The sequence below is a fragment of the Lytechinus variegatus genome, chromosome 3 (genome assembly GCF_018143015.1).
Source record: "Lytechinus variegatus isolate NC3 chromosome 3, Lvar_3.0, whole genome shotgun sequence".
NCBI lineage: Eukaryota > Metazoa > Echinodermata > Echinoidea > Temnopleuroida > Toxopneustidae > Lytechinus > Lytechinus variegatus.
Window position 1 is genome coordinate 43,413,559 of NC_054742.1, and position 17,209 is coordinate 43,430,767.

The 17,209-nt window shown below is 38.6% G+C and overlaps 1 protein-coding gene across 1 annotated transcript; it reads right to left on the bottom strand.

Annotated features, from left to right (window-relative positions):
- Window positions 1-72: 72 nt before the first annotated feature.
- LOC121411098 (arylsulfatase A-like) lies at window positions 73-11,489 on the bottom strand. The gene is made up of 6 exons (XM_041603621.1): window positions 11,143-11,489; window positions 6,967-7,184; window positions 6,202-6,613; window positions 5,736-5,988; window positions 3,329-3,476; window positions 73-702 (listed from the first exon to the last, which is right to left on the bottom strand). Exons 1-6 carry the CDS (start codon window positions 11,382-11,384, stop codon window positions 404-406), a joined length of 1,572 nt encoding a protein of 523 aa, XP_041459555.1. The 5' UTR covers window positions 11,385-11,489; the 3' UTR covers window positions 73-403.
- Window positions 11,490-17,209: the final 5,720 nt, after the last annotated feature.

Consider the following 17,209-nt stretch of genomic DNA (forward strand, 5'->3'; position numbering starts at 1 on the left):
ATTCTTCCTCGGTATCATGCCTGCTCAGTATATATATAATATATAAACTAAAATGACATTTTGATATACTGATATGATTTTTATTCAATATCTTTACACAAAAATATAGGCAAATGCAAGATGTTCACATACAAACAATACCATAAAAAATATTAAATAAAAATTGAAATAAGAAGAACGTGCCACATGGGGCTACAGTCCATTCAGACATAAAAGCAAAACACATTGGATTGTGAATATGCTTGATCTCTCATTTACTAATATTTTAAGTGGGGTGTTGGCTAATAAGTTGGTAGAGCGTCCGTCTCACAACCGGGAGGTCGGGAATTCAAACCTTGGCTGCGTCAGACCAAAATACGTAGAAAGATGAGAGTTTTTCGGAGGGGGGGGGGGTAGGATTACATCAAACTGGATAAAGTGTCGCCCATCGTCCTTCACGAGGAGTGTTACCAGTGCAGTGACAGCATGTTGGGAAAGGGATACATCCTCGATTGCAACACGGCATCAGATTATCATCCTTTGGCCTCCGCATTTGAGACTCTGCAAATACCATTCTAGCATCAAAGTCTGTTCTCATTTCTGTAACCTTTTGGACGATGTCTTTTTCAGGAGAAAGTTTGATCGACAGGTTGTAACTTTCCGATGGGTCTTGTTCAAGATCAAACAGCATGGGGGGATCGTGATAGGTAAGTTTGGCAGATCCTGGAATAAGAGATAATGTATAAACGATAAAACACATTTCATAAACAATTGACGTTACGATCTTAATCTGCGAATTCATCTCCAGTCTCATATTATTATGCAAACTAGTACGTATTATGTCCTCATGGATATCATGGGCAACAAAATGACTCTGGATATCGTAAACCGCCCTGCTCCAAACCTTCAATTTCATTGATACATCAATATTTAATAGTAAACTAGTAATATGTTTGATTTAAAGAAATGGGGAAGTACTATTTTCAGCATAATATAATTGAAAATCGCCATGTGAAAGCGCAGTTTAAGACCCGCCTAATCACAAATTAGGATAACAAGTTCATGTTTTGTTTCTCATTTCAGACAATATATATTTCAAAGTATCATTGGTATCACAATTCGATCGGTTGTCTGGTCAACTCCACCCACCCAACAGGTGGGTTTCGGAATGAATTTTTGAAAAACGAGAAAAATCTACGAATTCAAGGTCCAATTAAGGAAAAAAAAACATTTCAATGATTATCTATTTTGAAGCGAATGTATAACGCTAGGGTCCTCTTAAGTAAATACTGCTAGTGTTGTACATCTTTAAAAGAAAGTTTCAGATGTTTTTTTAATATTTCGTTTAATGAGGTTGAACATGTTGAAGAAACGAGCAAAGAAAGTGGTTGCGGAGGCAAGGAGGGCCTCAGGACAGGTTGAGCGAGCTGAACGTCCGAAAAAGAATGTAAACAAGATGTATACGATAATTCAAGAAATTTAAAGGTGTGAAATATATTTGGAGATGAAGATGTGTGAGAGGAGCTGATGGAAAAGGTTACATTAATGAGAGAGAGATAGAGGTAGAGGTCTGGAAAGAACATATGGAGAGAATCGTTAACACAGATGAGAATGAGATAAGGGCACCGTAATATATCGGTTTGCGATGAATTGTAAATATGAAAGAAGCGCTCATTGCTTCCTGGTAGGTGTTTCATAAAGCTGTTCGTAAAGTTATGAACGACTTTATGCACGACTGGAACATTTTCTTTGGTCATAACTCAATTACATAGGGATACCAGATACCACAAGAAAGGATCACCAGTCGTGCGTAACGTCATTCGTATTTTACGAACAGCTTTATGAAACACCCACCTACTAAATGAAACAATGTCTCTACTGTCATTTGCTAAGCAATTGATTGCAAATATTTATATTACTGAGGCTGATGTGATGGAAGGGCAAGTTGGGAGGATCGGTCGCGAAGAAGTGGGGAAGGCAATTTGAGAAATGAAAACGGGAAAGACTGCCGGATCATCAGATGAGACTGTTGCAATGATTATTGCAAGACAGGAGATATTGATTTGTGTGATAGAGTAGCGTCATTCATGTATCTAGATGAAAGAGCAAAACATAAAACAAATGGGTAGTGAGTGTGATGGTAAAAAAATTCTAAAAGAACATGAAGAATGCAATGAGCTGACATTGTGCATATGGATGGAAAGATAGGGCTTGAACTATCAAAAGGGTAGGAGAGAATAACGGAAGAAGATGAGATACAGTTTCGTTTCATGCAAGGGAAAGAGGTTGCAATAGAAATGTCGAACGAAAGACATTGTATACTAGTATGTGTTTGTTGGGTTTGGAGAAGGCATTTATTAAAGTCCCGAGGAAGGTGATGGGATGGGCAATAGGAAAGAGACATCTACTAAAGACACTGGTAAGAGCAGTAATGAGTTTGTAAGAACATGATGGAGATTAGGCGAGCGTTGGAGTTTGGTCGAGCCGAGGAATTACATGAATGTGGATGTGCATCAAGGTTCTGTACTGTCGCCGTTGTTTGTGCAATTGCCATTAATTTGATTCCGGCGGGCTGAAGATGAAGTTTTAGAAGATAACTGTAAGATGCTGATGACTTGGTTTTCATGAGTCAAACAATGGAGGGACTAAGAACATGAATTAAGGGAAGAATTCGAAAATGGAAGTTAACATTGAGAGTATTAGAGTAAGGGTCTGAAAGTAATCTTGGGAAGACACAATGGAGGGGGAGGTTAATTATGGAAGAGGGCAATGTTGAGAGTGATGTGATAAGCGAAGGTGATGGACTAAAACAACTGGTGGGTAAGGAAGAAACAGTGGACCGGGTGGCGAAGCCAAATTAGGTACGTTGTGAAAGTGCTAGAGAGGGATGACGGGCATGTGTTGAGTAGAGCCTTGGAGCCCCAATAGGAGGAGACATCGAAAAGGCTAATCTAGATTGGGCGTTGGGTGAACCGAGTGGATTGACACTAGGTGAGGAAATTCGGGGTCAGCCCCTCTACGTACGCTTCGGGAAAGATAGTTTCACTATATCAACGTCATATCTGGACCCTGGACAAAGAGTAGGAAGAAACATGTAGAGGAGAGAGTCGTATTGGATGTTGAAGAGGATACGCTTAATCGTATAAAGTGGAGAGAGAGAGAGGTGGTAAGGGCGATTCCTGAGGAGATTCCTGCCATCCCCGTTCTACAGGAACAAAATCGGATTTGAACCTTACAACTCCTGATTGACATACAATTTGGGTGAAATTTTGTTTAATGATATTAACATTTTTTTAATAGCGGACTAGACGTTTAGAAATCGAAGCTAAAGGAATGTTATTATTATTACCTCGACAGTCCACATCCTTGTTCTCATCATTGGAGAGATTAGATCCTTTGGTATAAAATACGACTTTGTACTGCCTGTACCTTACTGCGAATGACTTGTATTTAGTGCTGACGGACGGGGGATAATAGAAAAAAGATTCTCTGAGACTCTGTATAAATATAAAATAAGATTGACAGGATGGTTAAGTTGGAACTCATTAAAAAAGAGAATGGTGAACTGGTTTACATTCATGCGAGAGTTGTCTGGTATGCCTTTACTTGTTGTTTGAGGCGTCCAGGGGGTACTCGACCAAAAAAGTTGTAGGTACGTACGTGCCGCGGACAAGACAAAAAAAAGCGGGGGCCTTGGGACGGGCTTGTTGTAAAAAGGAGGATCCTCGGAACGGCTTCGGAAGTACAAATGTTTGTGAAAACGGGGGTCCTTTGAAGGGATCGCCAGCGTGTGAGTGCGTATGCATCCCTATAGAACGGGCATACGTGCATGCAGCTAGCCCCACGGAGCACGGCCGCCGGGTGCGCTCGCGCAGAGGCGAAGGTCGGACAGCGCTCTGCGGCCGCTTTTCACCAAAATTGCAACTCATTGTAGCAGATCAATGCGGCCGGAACGGCGTAACGAAAAATAAGCGAAGCTTTGGAGCTGTCTTTTGTTTTCTCAATAAGAAGAATATTCTATGCTTTGGAGCGGCTTTCTCAGTCCTTTTTCTCAATAAGACAAAAATGCTTTGCCTTGGAACAGAAATTTGAGTGTAAAAATGGGGGTTTCCTCCGCGGCACATACCCACTATGCATTATATACTGAGTGCCCCCCCCCCCCGGGCGTCCAGCGCTTCCGCCAAGTCTTGCTTTAACACAAACATATGAATTTCCATTAACATATAATGCTTAGTAATATGAGCGAATTATACGAAACAAAGCAAAGGGATGCGAAAGTCATTCGATGATTTAAAAGAAAAAGAATGGCAAGGCAATAACCGTGATAGCCAGATTGCACCACCCGTGTCTACATAACAAGAAGGTTTTCATAAGTTATTCCTTATCGGATTTTGCAGAAAATATAGCAGGTAAACTTAAAATGTTTGAATACATATGACCTTTGACCACACCATGTGACATTAGACAATTTTACCCCTCGTACAACAATGACAAAAGTTTAATTTATAGGGATCATTGTTTACAAAGTTATTTGTCGTAAAAGGGTCTTGTAGATGAACTTCATTTTGTGACGGACGTACGACGCGCTAACACCATCCCACAAGTCCATCTACAGTCAAAATTTAGTTGAAAAGTGAGTGAGGGTTGCAAACTAATTTGCCATATGAGAGACTTGCAGGTATAATCTGACATGTGAAATGTAATGACCCTTGACTTCACCATGTGACCCCTGAAGGCACAATTCCTAACATGAATACAGTCATGACAGTGTATATTCAAAGTGCATCTATCTCTAACAAATATTTGCCATTAGAGCAACATGTGCACGGATGTGTTTGGAGGTAAACTTGAATACAAATAACCTCAAATAACCTTTGACCTCACCGTGTGACAACCGACAGCATGGCATGATGATGTTTTTCCTATTGCATCTATCAACCAATTTTGGTTGGCATAGAGCCAACAGGTACCAAGTGTCATGTGACGAGTTTTGCAGAGTTGCAGGTAAACTAACGTACGTAAAAGAAAAATCCCGCTGTTACTTAAATAGCCTTTGACCTCACCATGTGACACCCGACCCGACAGCACTGCAATATGGTAGTACCCCCAGTGCATCTACCACCAATGATTGATTGCCATTGAACCTGTCTTGAAATTAAACCATAATAATAATAATAATAACGTTTTATTTACCCAGGGTAGCCACTTCAATCATAAGACTGCTCTTCCAGCGGGCCCTGCATAACATAATATGTTATTATTACCCTTCTCCAGTCTAAATGCTGAGCGAGAAGGCAGAAGGTCCCATTTTTATAAGTCTTTGGTATGACTCGGCCAGGGATCGAACCCACGACCTCCCGTTCATGAGGCGGACGCTCTACCACTGAGCCAACATGACCGGTTAACATGTGACGCACTGACGACGGACTAATGGGCGAACCCCATTTGGATCCCTGTCTTACGTTCACATCCGGTTTTTAGGGTGGGCAAAACGGTCGCAAAATATAGCAAAACAATCTCTCCAGGGCTTAAGTTGCTCTGTTTCAGGCACGATTTACCTCGATTGATCGCGATTCTCCTTTGATCAGGAACGATGACGAATGCAGACTCTGAAGCAATTTAAACAGTTAAACATGTTTAAAGGAATAAAGGTTAAAGTCCATGCTCATAAAACCGAAGCAAATGAGGCATAGTAATTAACCAACTGTGCAGATCGTACTAACCCATATATTCAGACATTCATTTTGTTAACTTACGTGCATGCCATCAAACAGGAATGGTGACATATCATAACCATCCAGAGTAACAGCTGGTAGCTTAGCTTTAGTTATGGAGGCAATAGTTGGAAGTATATCAAGGGTGCTGGAGAATTCAAACGATCTACCCGGTGTGATTCGTCCTGGCCAATATATGATGGCTGGTACCCTCATGCCACCCTCATAAGTTGTTCCCTTTCCACACTTCATTAGTCCTGCGTTTCCTCCGAATGTTTCTAAAGAAAGACTCGGTCTACACGATGGAAAGGTAAAAGAAATGTGAAATCTCTGTCAAGATATTAAATTGGGTATGCTCATTAGTGAAAACAATCTTATACTTAAAAACATGACACAGACGTTAATGAAAAACACCATCGTCAAGAACTGCTCTTCACAGGTGAATACAAAAGTAGTTAAATTACTATAAACCAGACATCTTATCTTTATAAACATCTCCAGAACTTACCCATTGTCAGCAGAAAAGAAGAAGAACGTATCATCCAAGATGCCATTTTCCTCCAGTTCTTGGTAGATCTGCCCAACCTCCCAATCCAAAGCAGCTAGTGAGTCTCCAAATCGTCCCCTTATTGATGTATTTGATGTTTCCTTTCCTGCATACTGAGGTTTATGTGTATGATGTGAAGCATAGTACAGGAAAAAGGGTGTCTCAGACTTGACATTCTCTCTGATGAAATGCCTACCCTCCGCCACATATTTTTCATCCAATGTCAGCAGATCAACCGGTTGTTCAACTATTTTAGTACCATTGAATAGTGCACAAGGTGTATATTCATTGGCGGCACAAGGCGCCGAATGACAGGTTACATTCGGATAAAAGCAAATAGAGCAACGGCACTGAGCAGGAGAAGCTGGCAATCCTATTAAATGAAATGAAATGCCAATTGATTTACTCAAGACATGGTATAATCTTAATTATCTCACATTTTTAGTTAAATAGATTCATTTCGTAACAGAATCAACCAATTTGGCATGTTCGATCGTTTTGGAAATCACAGAATAATCATTTTAGCTAGCGACAATATCTGTAATGACATTAATCTCGGGTGTTGCTAGTGGAGAAATGGGAGTGCGACAACCTCCTAATTTAAAATATGCTCTGGCTTTTGCACCCAACCACACCTGCAAAATTATATTGAAACGCAGTATTTTCGGCCAATATTCAAGAAATGAATTAGTATTCAAAATTATAGTGTCAACATATTGTCTTTACCCAATGACACATCGAATCCATGACTAGGTGGAAGATACATCGAGTTGTTTCCGAGTCCGAGATGCCACTTTCCTATTGCTGCTGATCTGTACCCTTCCGGTTTTAACATTTCGGCTATAGTAACCTCATTGAGTGGAAGACCTCCAGGCATTTTAACATTGAAGACACCCGGGTAAATTCCAGAACGCATCTGGTATCGGCCAGTCAGCAATGCAGCTCTGAATGGTTTGTGAGCAAAGGGTATTGTTAAACATACTGTAAAGATCAAAATACAAGACATAGGCCTACCCTTGACATCTGATTATATAAGATGAATGCGCGTTACATGACATCCAGATGAAACAACTATAGCATGCCGACATATGACATCCGTGCAATAGTCGACTGTATTGCACGCTCCAGCAAAAGAGCCCGCAATGCAATCCGGTGGATTCAGAACCAATTTCTCTTCGGCAGATATCGTTCTTGCTGTCTTTTCTGGATCTGCATGCACACGGTACCCGTTTCCTTCAAAATTATATAGGACATACCATGTTCCTTTTTTTTAAATAGGAAAAATAATTCATAAGAAAATCAAACTGCAAACCCTGCAAAAGATGTCGTTCCGAGTAAAGAACGATATCTGCCTTTAAGAACGATACAATTTTGACTTGTGTAAAGAACAAAAAAGAGAACAGCAAGTAGTTTTTCTCCGACAGTTACCATAGAAACAATCAGAGGCCAGTGCCTTTCAGCCAATAGAAACCAAGGATTTCACTGAAATTTTCGGCACTGACAATTTAGTTAGTGCCGACAACTATCATGAAACACCCACCAGTTGTGCAGATGCACTAAGTCGTATCAATAATTTTGATAATTGGGGTGTGTCAGATAATTTTTTTGAGTATTTTGACAAAATGTGAGGTCCTCACACTGTTGACAGATTTGCGGATGATTTTAATTTCAGGATTAAGAAGTTCAATTCTAAATATTGGTGTCCCCTACCAGCTCATATTGATTCCTTCAAATGTAATTGGCCACGCGAGAATAATTGGTTATTTCCACCTATGTATAGGACAAGCGAGTACTGAAACATGTGAAGGTTTGTTCTGCAAGGGGCCTTTGGTTGTTCCCTTCTGGCCCCTAAGCACCCTTCTGGCCAATTATTTTCTCTTTTCGTTCCTTATTTTCTGAATACTTCAAAATAGATAATACTTGGGAATTTTCGTTCAAGGCAGAATTTATTTTTTAAAATCTTTTTTTGGGGGACAAAGAAATTCCATATCCCAGTGTTATGTCTACGCATTAATAGTTTTTGAGAGATTGTTGACATAAATGTTGTAATAATAACCCATTTGATAGAAGTTGATTCAAATTACTAATGTTGGAATGCAAGATATTGTAATTATTTCTTAGCCGCTTGGCGGATAGCTGCATAGCTAGGATCCACTCATGATGCAGAGCAAAGAAGTGGTAATGAAAAATGAAGAACGTGATGATTATGTAAAAGATATTTATTGTGAATATTAATAATGGATATGATTCGTTCTCAAATTAGTTATATTTTACTGGCGGCGGAGCCCATATGAGCAAATTGGTGATAATTGGAAACAGTCTTTAAAATAAACTGTTTTTAAGAAAGCTTTATATATATATTATATACTGTATATATGTTGTGAAAGAGATGAATGAAGAGAACAATTGTAGGCGTAGCTTAACCAGGGCCCCCATCTCTGAACGACGGTGCTTTAGCCACTAGACCACAGAGACGGGTTAGTGGCTAGGGCGACCCCGATCTGATTGACCGTCAGATAAACAGATTTTCGACACTTTTCAAAATTTAATTTCCTGTGTTGGTGCAGGTGGGTTTTGAAAAAATGACAAGCCGCCATGCCCAAGCTGGATCAAAGCAATTGCTTAGATATTTAGATATATATATATAGTACATGTGTCAGGGAACATTTTTATTGAATTTAATTCCTTTGATTAGACACATGTTCTGACTTTAAGATAGTTCTTGTGTTGTAAATATTTACGAGACTACGAGCCCAGCTGACGCCCAGTTCTCCATGGACATGATACGCTATTCATGTCAATATTCGGGGCTCGATCTCGTCCATAATCGTCGAAGTCCGATATAAGGGACATCGCCAACTGCGGAGGCCAAGGGACCGTCTGCCAGGACCGAGTGGGGTATGTCAGGCCAGAAGAGATGATGGGGGCTCGAGTCAACTATTATTGTTAAGTTATATTTTGTTATCAATATTCATGTATTTTTTCATGTTAAGTTATTGTAAAACTATCAAAAGAAAACAACCGAATGATTGAAGAGATTTGTTTAAACCTTTTAATAACTGTATTATCAGTTTTACGTATTCCTTATTTGGTGTCAAGCAGCAGTAGGTAAATAATTAAAAAAGGTCACTCCCAAGTGACAACATGTGTGGGAGAAACTATACAAACATGAGAAATTATGAATGTCCAAGAGCTTTGGCAACTCTTGTGTTTAAATATGTTGTGAAAGAAATGAATGAAGAGAACAATGGTAGGCGTAGCTCAAGGTTCCCCAGAGCTTTCTGCACTTTGGGAAAATTGGTGTTGCTGAAAAATGTCTCTTTTTGCCATCACCAATAATTCCAAAGTAATTTTGAAAGCAATTGTTGAGAAGTATGGGTCTTCAACTAGTCTTTTAGATATTCGATTATATGCAATGATTTTGATTTCCTATGCCGCAAGCTTTCTACGATTTGATGGAATGACATATATTCGTAGATTTGTATTTGTCGCATGTGAACATTTTCATCAAAAAAGCATATAAATGTTTTCATTCACAGATGAACTGGTTATGCCTAAGGATAGTGAGGCGTTACTGAAAATAATTTATTCACGATTGAGAGTCGAATTAGAGAATATAAACATTCAATATCATTTTCATTCAATATAAAATGAAAGCAACAAACGCCCACCTACGGCTGAAATTCTTATATACGCTTACACATACATCCTATCTGTATAACAAAGCGTAAAACTTTTAACCAAATACCATAGAATATGGCTTGAATGATGAAACTCCGGGAAACTTTAACTTATCACACACACAAAAAAACGTTTTGAAATTAAAACGATCAGTTTACAAACTTTTGAATGAAATTTAATTTAAAAAGAGTAAATAGTGAGTAGTGTTAATGATTTCTAGTTTGGATTTCGTAAAAAAGATATAAAAATAAAGAAATTGAAGAAGGTGTTATGATGCAAAACATCGATATCAATTCTGAGCCCATTCTTGTTATTATACATGTATATTGAAAATAGGAGACCTAAAACTGACCCTTGGAGAACGCTTTGGATTGTGATCTTGGATTTATAATTAATATGTTGAGAGCTAGTAGCCCCGTCAGATAACTGTTAAACAAATTTTAAAGATGTTCCTCTTGTTTCCATACAATAATTTATGTCCGTGACAATCGAAAGAATAAGATAGTAGTTGTTTGCCACCAGTAGCACTGAATACATTATGGATAAATTCAATAAGGTCACATGTAGTTGAATGCTGTGGTATGAATCCGAATTGATTGTAATACATTATGCTATGTTTGTTTTAAAATTTAAGATACGGTTATAGATACATCATTCTCATATTTTTAAAAATATGTGCAATGATGAGATCGGTTGATAATTGCTGAATACATTTTAGTTTGTCCATTCTTGTACATGGGTACGATTTTTTTTTACCATACACGCTCTTTAAGAGCTAAATTAGCCCTTCGTTTCCTAGAGAGTTCAGTGATGACAACAACAGGTAAGTGGTCACTGACATCGGAAATAAAATCTCCATTTAATAAATCATTTTCATCATTATGTCAAAATATTGTCAAGGATTGCAGAAGGCATATGGCAAGTAATGCGAGTAATTACAAATTAGCATTCATATTACCGAGATCTATGTCGTAGTAACCAAGCAGAAAATATTTTGAATGTCCGGTATTGACAATATTCTAAATGGAGTTAATTTTACAATAAAATCGTCCCTATATCCCGAGGGCGACATATAATGTTATACCAATAATGTACCATGAAGGACAATGAGCGTGTCTGCGTGTGTTATTATTTGGTTTAACCCTTGTCTAACACGTTCGAAAAACTCAAAATAAATTACCGACTTCCGCGGTTTAGGTTGAACTTTCAAACAATACCAACCTTGATGGACTACATACTGCGGCAGCAGAGTAAAATTGTGTTAGAACCAGTCCGCCTGCTGCTAGTCGCCGAAGGTTTGGCGTAGAAGAAGTTGGATGTCCATACGGCTCAATATCGCCATAGCCAAGATCATCAGCATAAAAAATCACGACATTCGGACGTTTTGTACTCAAAGTATATACATAGGTTGGTAGAAAAAGAATCCAAAGCAAACATCGTTCTAAATTTCGATGTTTGTTCATGATGTATATTTATCATAACATTAGAGAAAATGTCTACTAGGCTGTATGTATTCCTTTCATGAGTCGTACGATATATCAGTGGACTATGGACCCTATAGATACTGCACATATAAGAGCCGATGGCAGAGACATATGTTGAATGCAATTAACCATACTAAAAAATGCGTGGTTGTGCCAAGCACAACGTATGTTCGTTTTGATTAGCCTGCAGTTACTGGAAATGTTTATGGAAATGAATCATTTTGACTGATTTGGAAATAGCATTTACATATATTCATCTCACTGGCTGCACATAGATTCAGTTTCACAATACTTTGAATATGATTTTGTCAAGTTTTTGCTTTAATTTTGATATTTCAATAGTTTGAAAAAAACTTTATCTCGGAACTTTATATCTAAAAAATGCAAGTTTCAAGTTTATATTTGTCTATCAAACAGTAAAAAGAACAAAATTAGTAGCATATAGTAATAGTAAAAGAGAAAACAAGAGAGTATCAGGAGTGGTTCACACTGCATACAAGGCAGTGGCGTACCGTGGGTCACGTCATCGGGTGGGGGGGGGGCGGGCACCAGCAAAACATTTGAGTTACTTAGTGAGCGCGCGAAGCGCGCTTCGTTGCCAGGTACACTGACCTAATAGAGACATCTTAAGGACAGTGCTATAGCACAGATATGTATCTCACTGACTAGAAAATGCAAGTGCGAAGCGTGAGCTGATTTTTTTCTATGTTCATACCTAAAAATGGACATTATAATCAAATATGATTAATCATGATACGTACCTCTCTCGCTAAACAATGCGAGCGCGAAGCGCGAGCTGAAATTCTTGTATATATTGACCCTAAACATGGACATTTTAAGGACTGTATTTAGGGAAACCATTAAGAGTATACATATCTCAACATAGGTCTCTAATGCGAGTGCCAAGCGCTTGCTGATTTCGTTAGAATTACATCTAAACACATGAAACATTTGTGATCATTGTAATCATGATTAACATACACATCTCACCAATCAAATATTGCGAGCGCGAAGCGCGAGCTGTAAATTTAGGAAATTCAGACTTGAAGAGGGTCGTTCTAACGCATGTTTGTAGGAATTCACCAGGACCATTCTTATTTCACTAACCAAATGATGAGAGCGCGGAGCGCGAGCTGAAATTTTTGTATATATTGACCCCAAACATGGATATTTCAAGAATTATTTTTATACTAAAGAGTATCTACATCTCACCATAATCATCTAATGCGAGTGCCAAGCGCTTGCTGATTTTGTTAAATTTACATCTAAACACATGAAGCACTCTTTGTAGTCATCGTAATCATGTTATCATACGTATTACACTAATCAAATATTGCAAGCCCGAAGCGCTAGCTGAAAATTTAGGAAATTCAGACTTGAAGAGGGGCATTCTAAGGCTTGTTTGTAGGAATTCACTAGGACCATACGTATTTCACTAACCAAATGATGAGAGGGCGAAGCGCGAGCTGAAAATGTTTGATATTCAGATCAGAAAAGGGGACATTTTAAGTACTGATTTCAGGAATTCATGAAAAGCAGACATATCTCACCAATCCACTGATGCGAACGTAAGCACAGACAGGAAATGTTTTGTATTAACACCTTAAAATGGGGCAATCATTTTAAGTAGTCATGGGAAAGAAGCACATGTCACTACATAAAACAATAACTCGAAGTTCGAGGAAATATATTTGGTGTATATTGACTTGAAAATGTGATGTTTAGTACAACAGGATTATATATATCGTTAAACTGTGAGCACCAGGAGCAATGAAGACATAGGCCCTGAGGAAACTATGTTTCATAAAGCTATGAAAAAGTGTTTCTTATGTAATATAATGAACAATAATTTCTTCATTCCCACTACGTTTCTCTTCCCTTTTCCCTCTTTTTTTCCCCAGCCGATGGGCTGCATATAAATATTGAGTCATATCAGACACGATTTGCGCAGAAACTTAAGCGTGAATCTGAATCCACTCTCATTTAAGGGATCAGTGAGAGAATCTTAACAAAGAATACAAAAGAAATGTTAATGAGCCAAACGTCGAATAAGCACGGCCAAACCACGTCGAATCAATCTTGTCAATTTTTTCTGCGCAACCTGGTTTTGATATTATGATATTTCAAACTCGTCTTGCTCATTAATTCTTGAAGTGTTCGTCTCATGTTAGGTATCAAAATAAAGAAGAATAATTGAACTATATGATTATGTAAATGCAATATTATCATTTATTTGCCTTTAAAGAAAAACGACATTGGAATCCCGGTTTCCTTTTTTTTCTGGGACGCACTGTATCATCCAGGTAAAACTAGTGAAGAGGCATTGATGAATGTCTCAGCTTCCCTTGTCAACATTCTGGAATCTGCGTGACCCATGCAGGAGTCTTGAATTCCTATCTGCCTATGAATGCACCTGTCCGAACGGTTTCGAAGGTAGTAATCCTGGTAATTGCGAAGTAACGAATGTGCATAAAATCCGTGAATAAGAGCTACTTGCATAGACTTGGCAGCCTCCTTTCGATGCGAGTGCCCTCAGGGAAGCACTGGTAAGTCATGGAAAAGATGAATTATTTTGTGGGTAATTGGAGAACGAATATTAATTTCGTATATTCAAAGAGGCATAGTTTTCATATAACAAGCATGACTAAAGTGAGCACTTTTGCACGCACTTTTCAATGGTATCATTCTGAAATTGCTATGGAAACCCAAAGTAAGATTGAAAATTTACAATATAGGAAATAACCAACTACCTATGCATCATATTGTAGTATTGTACAGTCCAATATTTCAGGTTTTACTCATCCTTGGGGATCCTGCCCAGCAAAAAAAAACCCAATTCTTATATTAAAAAACACCTACAAGACATCAAAGCTTACTTTAACTTATTTTCCTCTTTTAGACTATTGCAAAACTCGTTCTGTTCTTTATAACATATGTAGGTCTTCGTTGTGAACTTGATATTTATGAGTGAGCAAGTGACCCAAGAACTGTCAAAACTACCAAGATGATTGTGAAATGAGACCCTGTCAAAACGGAGGAACATGTACTGATGTCGTCAATTCATATCGTTGCGAATGCCCTGTTGGAACTAGCGGTAATCATGGTAATATAAATAATTTTTCGAAAATCGGATTAATCTACACATTTACCTTTATGTTGCAATTACGTTGATGGTACATTTTTTCATCCCGGAAAATTTGAGTTTATCACTTATCTAAGTAGTTTCTAATTGTTCGTTCAATGTGTATATTCCTGCGAGACTGGAAAACTAAGTCTTTGTGTAAAGTAGGAATAAGAGTTATATGTGCAGTATGTACAATTAAAATCATGCCTCATTGGATTTTTTTCAGGCGCAGATTGTGACATTGATGTCGGAGAGTGCAATTCCCATCCATGTTTAAATGGTGGCACCTGCTCAACATCACCAAACCAAGTAAACTATTATCAGTGCATTTGTCCCGTTGGTATTGGTCCAAACTGCGAGGGACATGTATGTGACAACAATCCCTGTGCTTTTGGCTCAACCTGCGAGTCTTTCGGAGGGCAGTCGTCATGCTTATGCCACCCGAATACCAAGGTAAAACGTGCCATCATGAAATCAATGCATGCGAAAGTAACCCTTGCAAAAATGGCCCTACATGTAGGAATGAAGTGAACTCATTTGCTTGTGTCTGTGCCAATGATTTCAGCGGTAATGACTGCTCAGTTGATACGAACCTTTGTCGCTCTTACCCATGTTTGAACTCAGGTACCTGTATCAATCTGGACAATGCTTTCTCCTGTGAGTGCATTGATGGATACACTGGACAAGAATGTGAAACTAATGCCAATGAGTGTGAAAGTAGCCCTTGTAGAAATGGTGGTTCATGCGAAGATTTAGTTGACGGGTACACGTGTACATGTAAAGTAGGATACCATGGAACAGACTGTGAAATACATTTTCACAGTCTGTTCCATGGTATCCTACCACCCCTTCCACAATGGCGGGACGTGTGCAAATGGGCTTGGAACGTACGCTTGCAAATGCCCGACTGGTTTCAGAGGTACAGATTGATGAATGTGCCAGTTCTCCGTGCAGGAATGGTGCTACTTGCAGCGACTTGATCACTGGTTACCTCGGTCACTGCGCCACTGTGTTTTTCTGGAAGACATTGTAAGATCACCGATGATAATTGTGTTTTCAACCATGCCATTACCCGGCTACTTGTGGATGGTACCAACGAATAAAATTGCTCTTGCGCAAAAGGTTACATTGGGACGTATTGCGAAACAAACGTGGATAATCGTGAAAATTACGATTGTAACAATGGTGCGACATGTGATCAGGGGCGGATCCAGCCTTCACCAATGGGGGGGGGGCTGAATTTTTTTCAGCCACATTTTCCCCGATCGGCCGCTAGGGGTCACTTCTCTAAGCTTTATTCTTATAAATCAACATGAATATATAACAATCTCATAAACATTAGATAGTGCGAGGCGCGAGCTATCTTTTCATTTCAAGTATTTTGTCCTAAAACTTAAGCATTCTGGGCAATATTTGTGATCCTAAACGAGATGTGTACAATTATATCATTATTGCGAGCGCGAAGCGCAAGCAGGATTTTTTATGTTTGTTTTGATCTGATAAAAAAAGGATATGTTAACGGCTGCTTGCAGTTAGCTATGAAGACGTTACATGTTTCAACAATTACATAGTGCGAACGCGAACTGAAAATTTTGGCGTTTCTACCTGGAAAATGGAAATTATGAACACTTTTTGTAATCGTAAAAAGGATAAGTATACAACTAAACAATTGATGCGAGCGCGAAGCGGCGAGCGAAAAAAAAATCGAGATTTACACCTAACAAGTGGAATGCCTCTGGCCGTCTCACCTGCATCACGCGGTTCAATGTAGCAGCAGTGCTGACTTTGAATACTACTCTAACTCGCACAAGATGTTCAGTGATACATGGTTACTCTTATGTCCACTTTTTATGAACTAGACCAATAAACTTACAGAGATATGATGGTTATTCAACAAAAAACCCCAACATGGCCAAAGTTCATTGACCTTACATGACCTTTGACCTTGATCATGTGACCTGAAACTCGAACAGGATGTTCAGTGATACTTGATTACTCTTATGTACAAGTTTCATGAATCAGATCCATAAACTTTCAAAGTTATAATGGTAATTTAACAGATACACCCAATTCGGTCAAAGTTCATTGACCTTTGACCTTGGTCATGTGACCTGAAACGTGCACAGGATGTTCAGTGATACTTGATTACTCTAATGTCCAAGTTTAATGAACTAGACCAATAAACTTTCAAAGTTATGATGGTAATTCAACAGATACCCCCGATTCGGCAAAAGTTCATTGACCCTAAATGACCTTTGACCTTAATCATGAGACCTGAAACTTGCACAAAATTTTGAGTGATGCTTGATTACTTTTATGTCCAAGTTTCATGAATCAGATCCATAAACTTTCAAAGTTATGATGGGAATTCAACAGATATCTACAATTCGGCCAAAGTTCATTGACCCTAAATGACCTTTGACCTTGGTCATGTGACGCGAAACTCATGCAGGATGTTCAGTGATACTTGATTAACCTTATGTCCAAGTTTCATGAACTAGGTCCATATATTTTCTAAGTTATGATGACATTTCAAAAACTTAACCACAGGTTAAGATTTCGAGGTTGATTTCTCCAACATGGTCTAAGTTCATTGACCCTAAATGACCTTTGACCTCGGTCATGTGACATGAAACTCTAATAGAATGTTCAGTAATACTTGATTAACCTTATGGCCAAG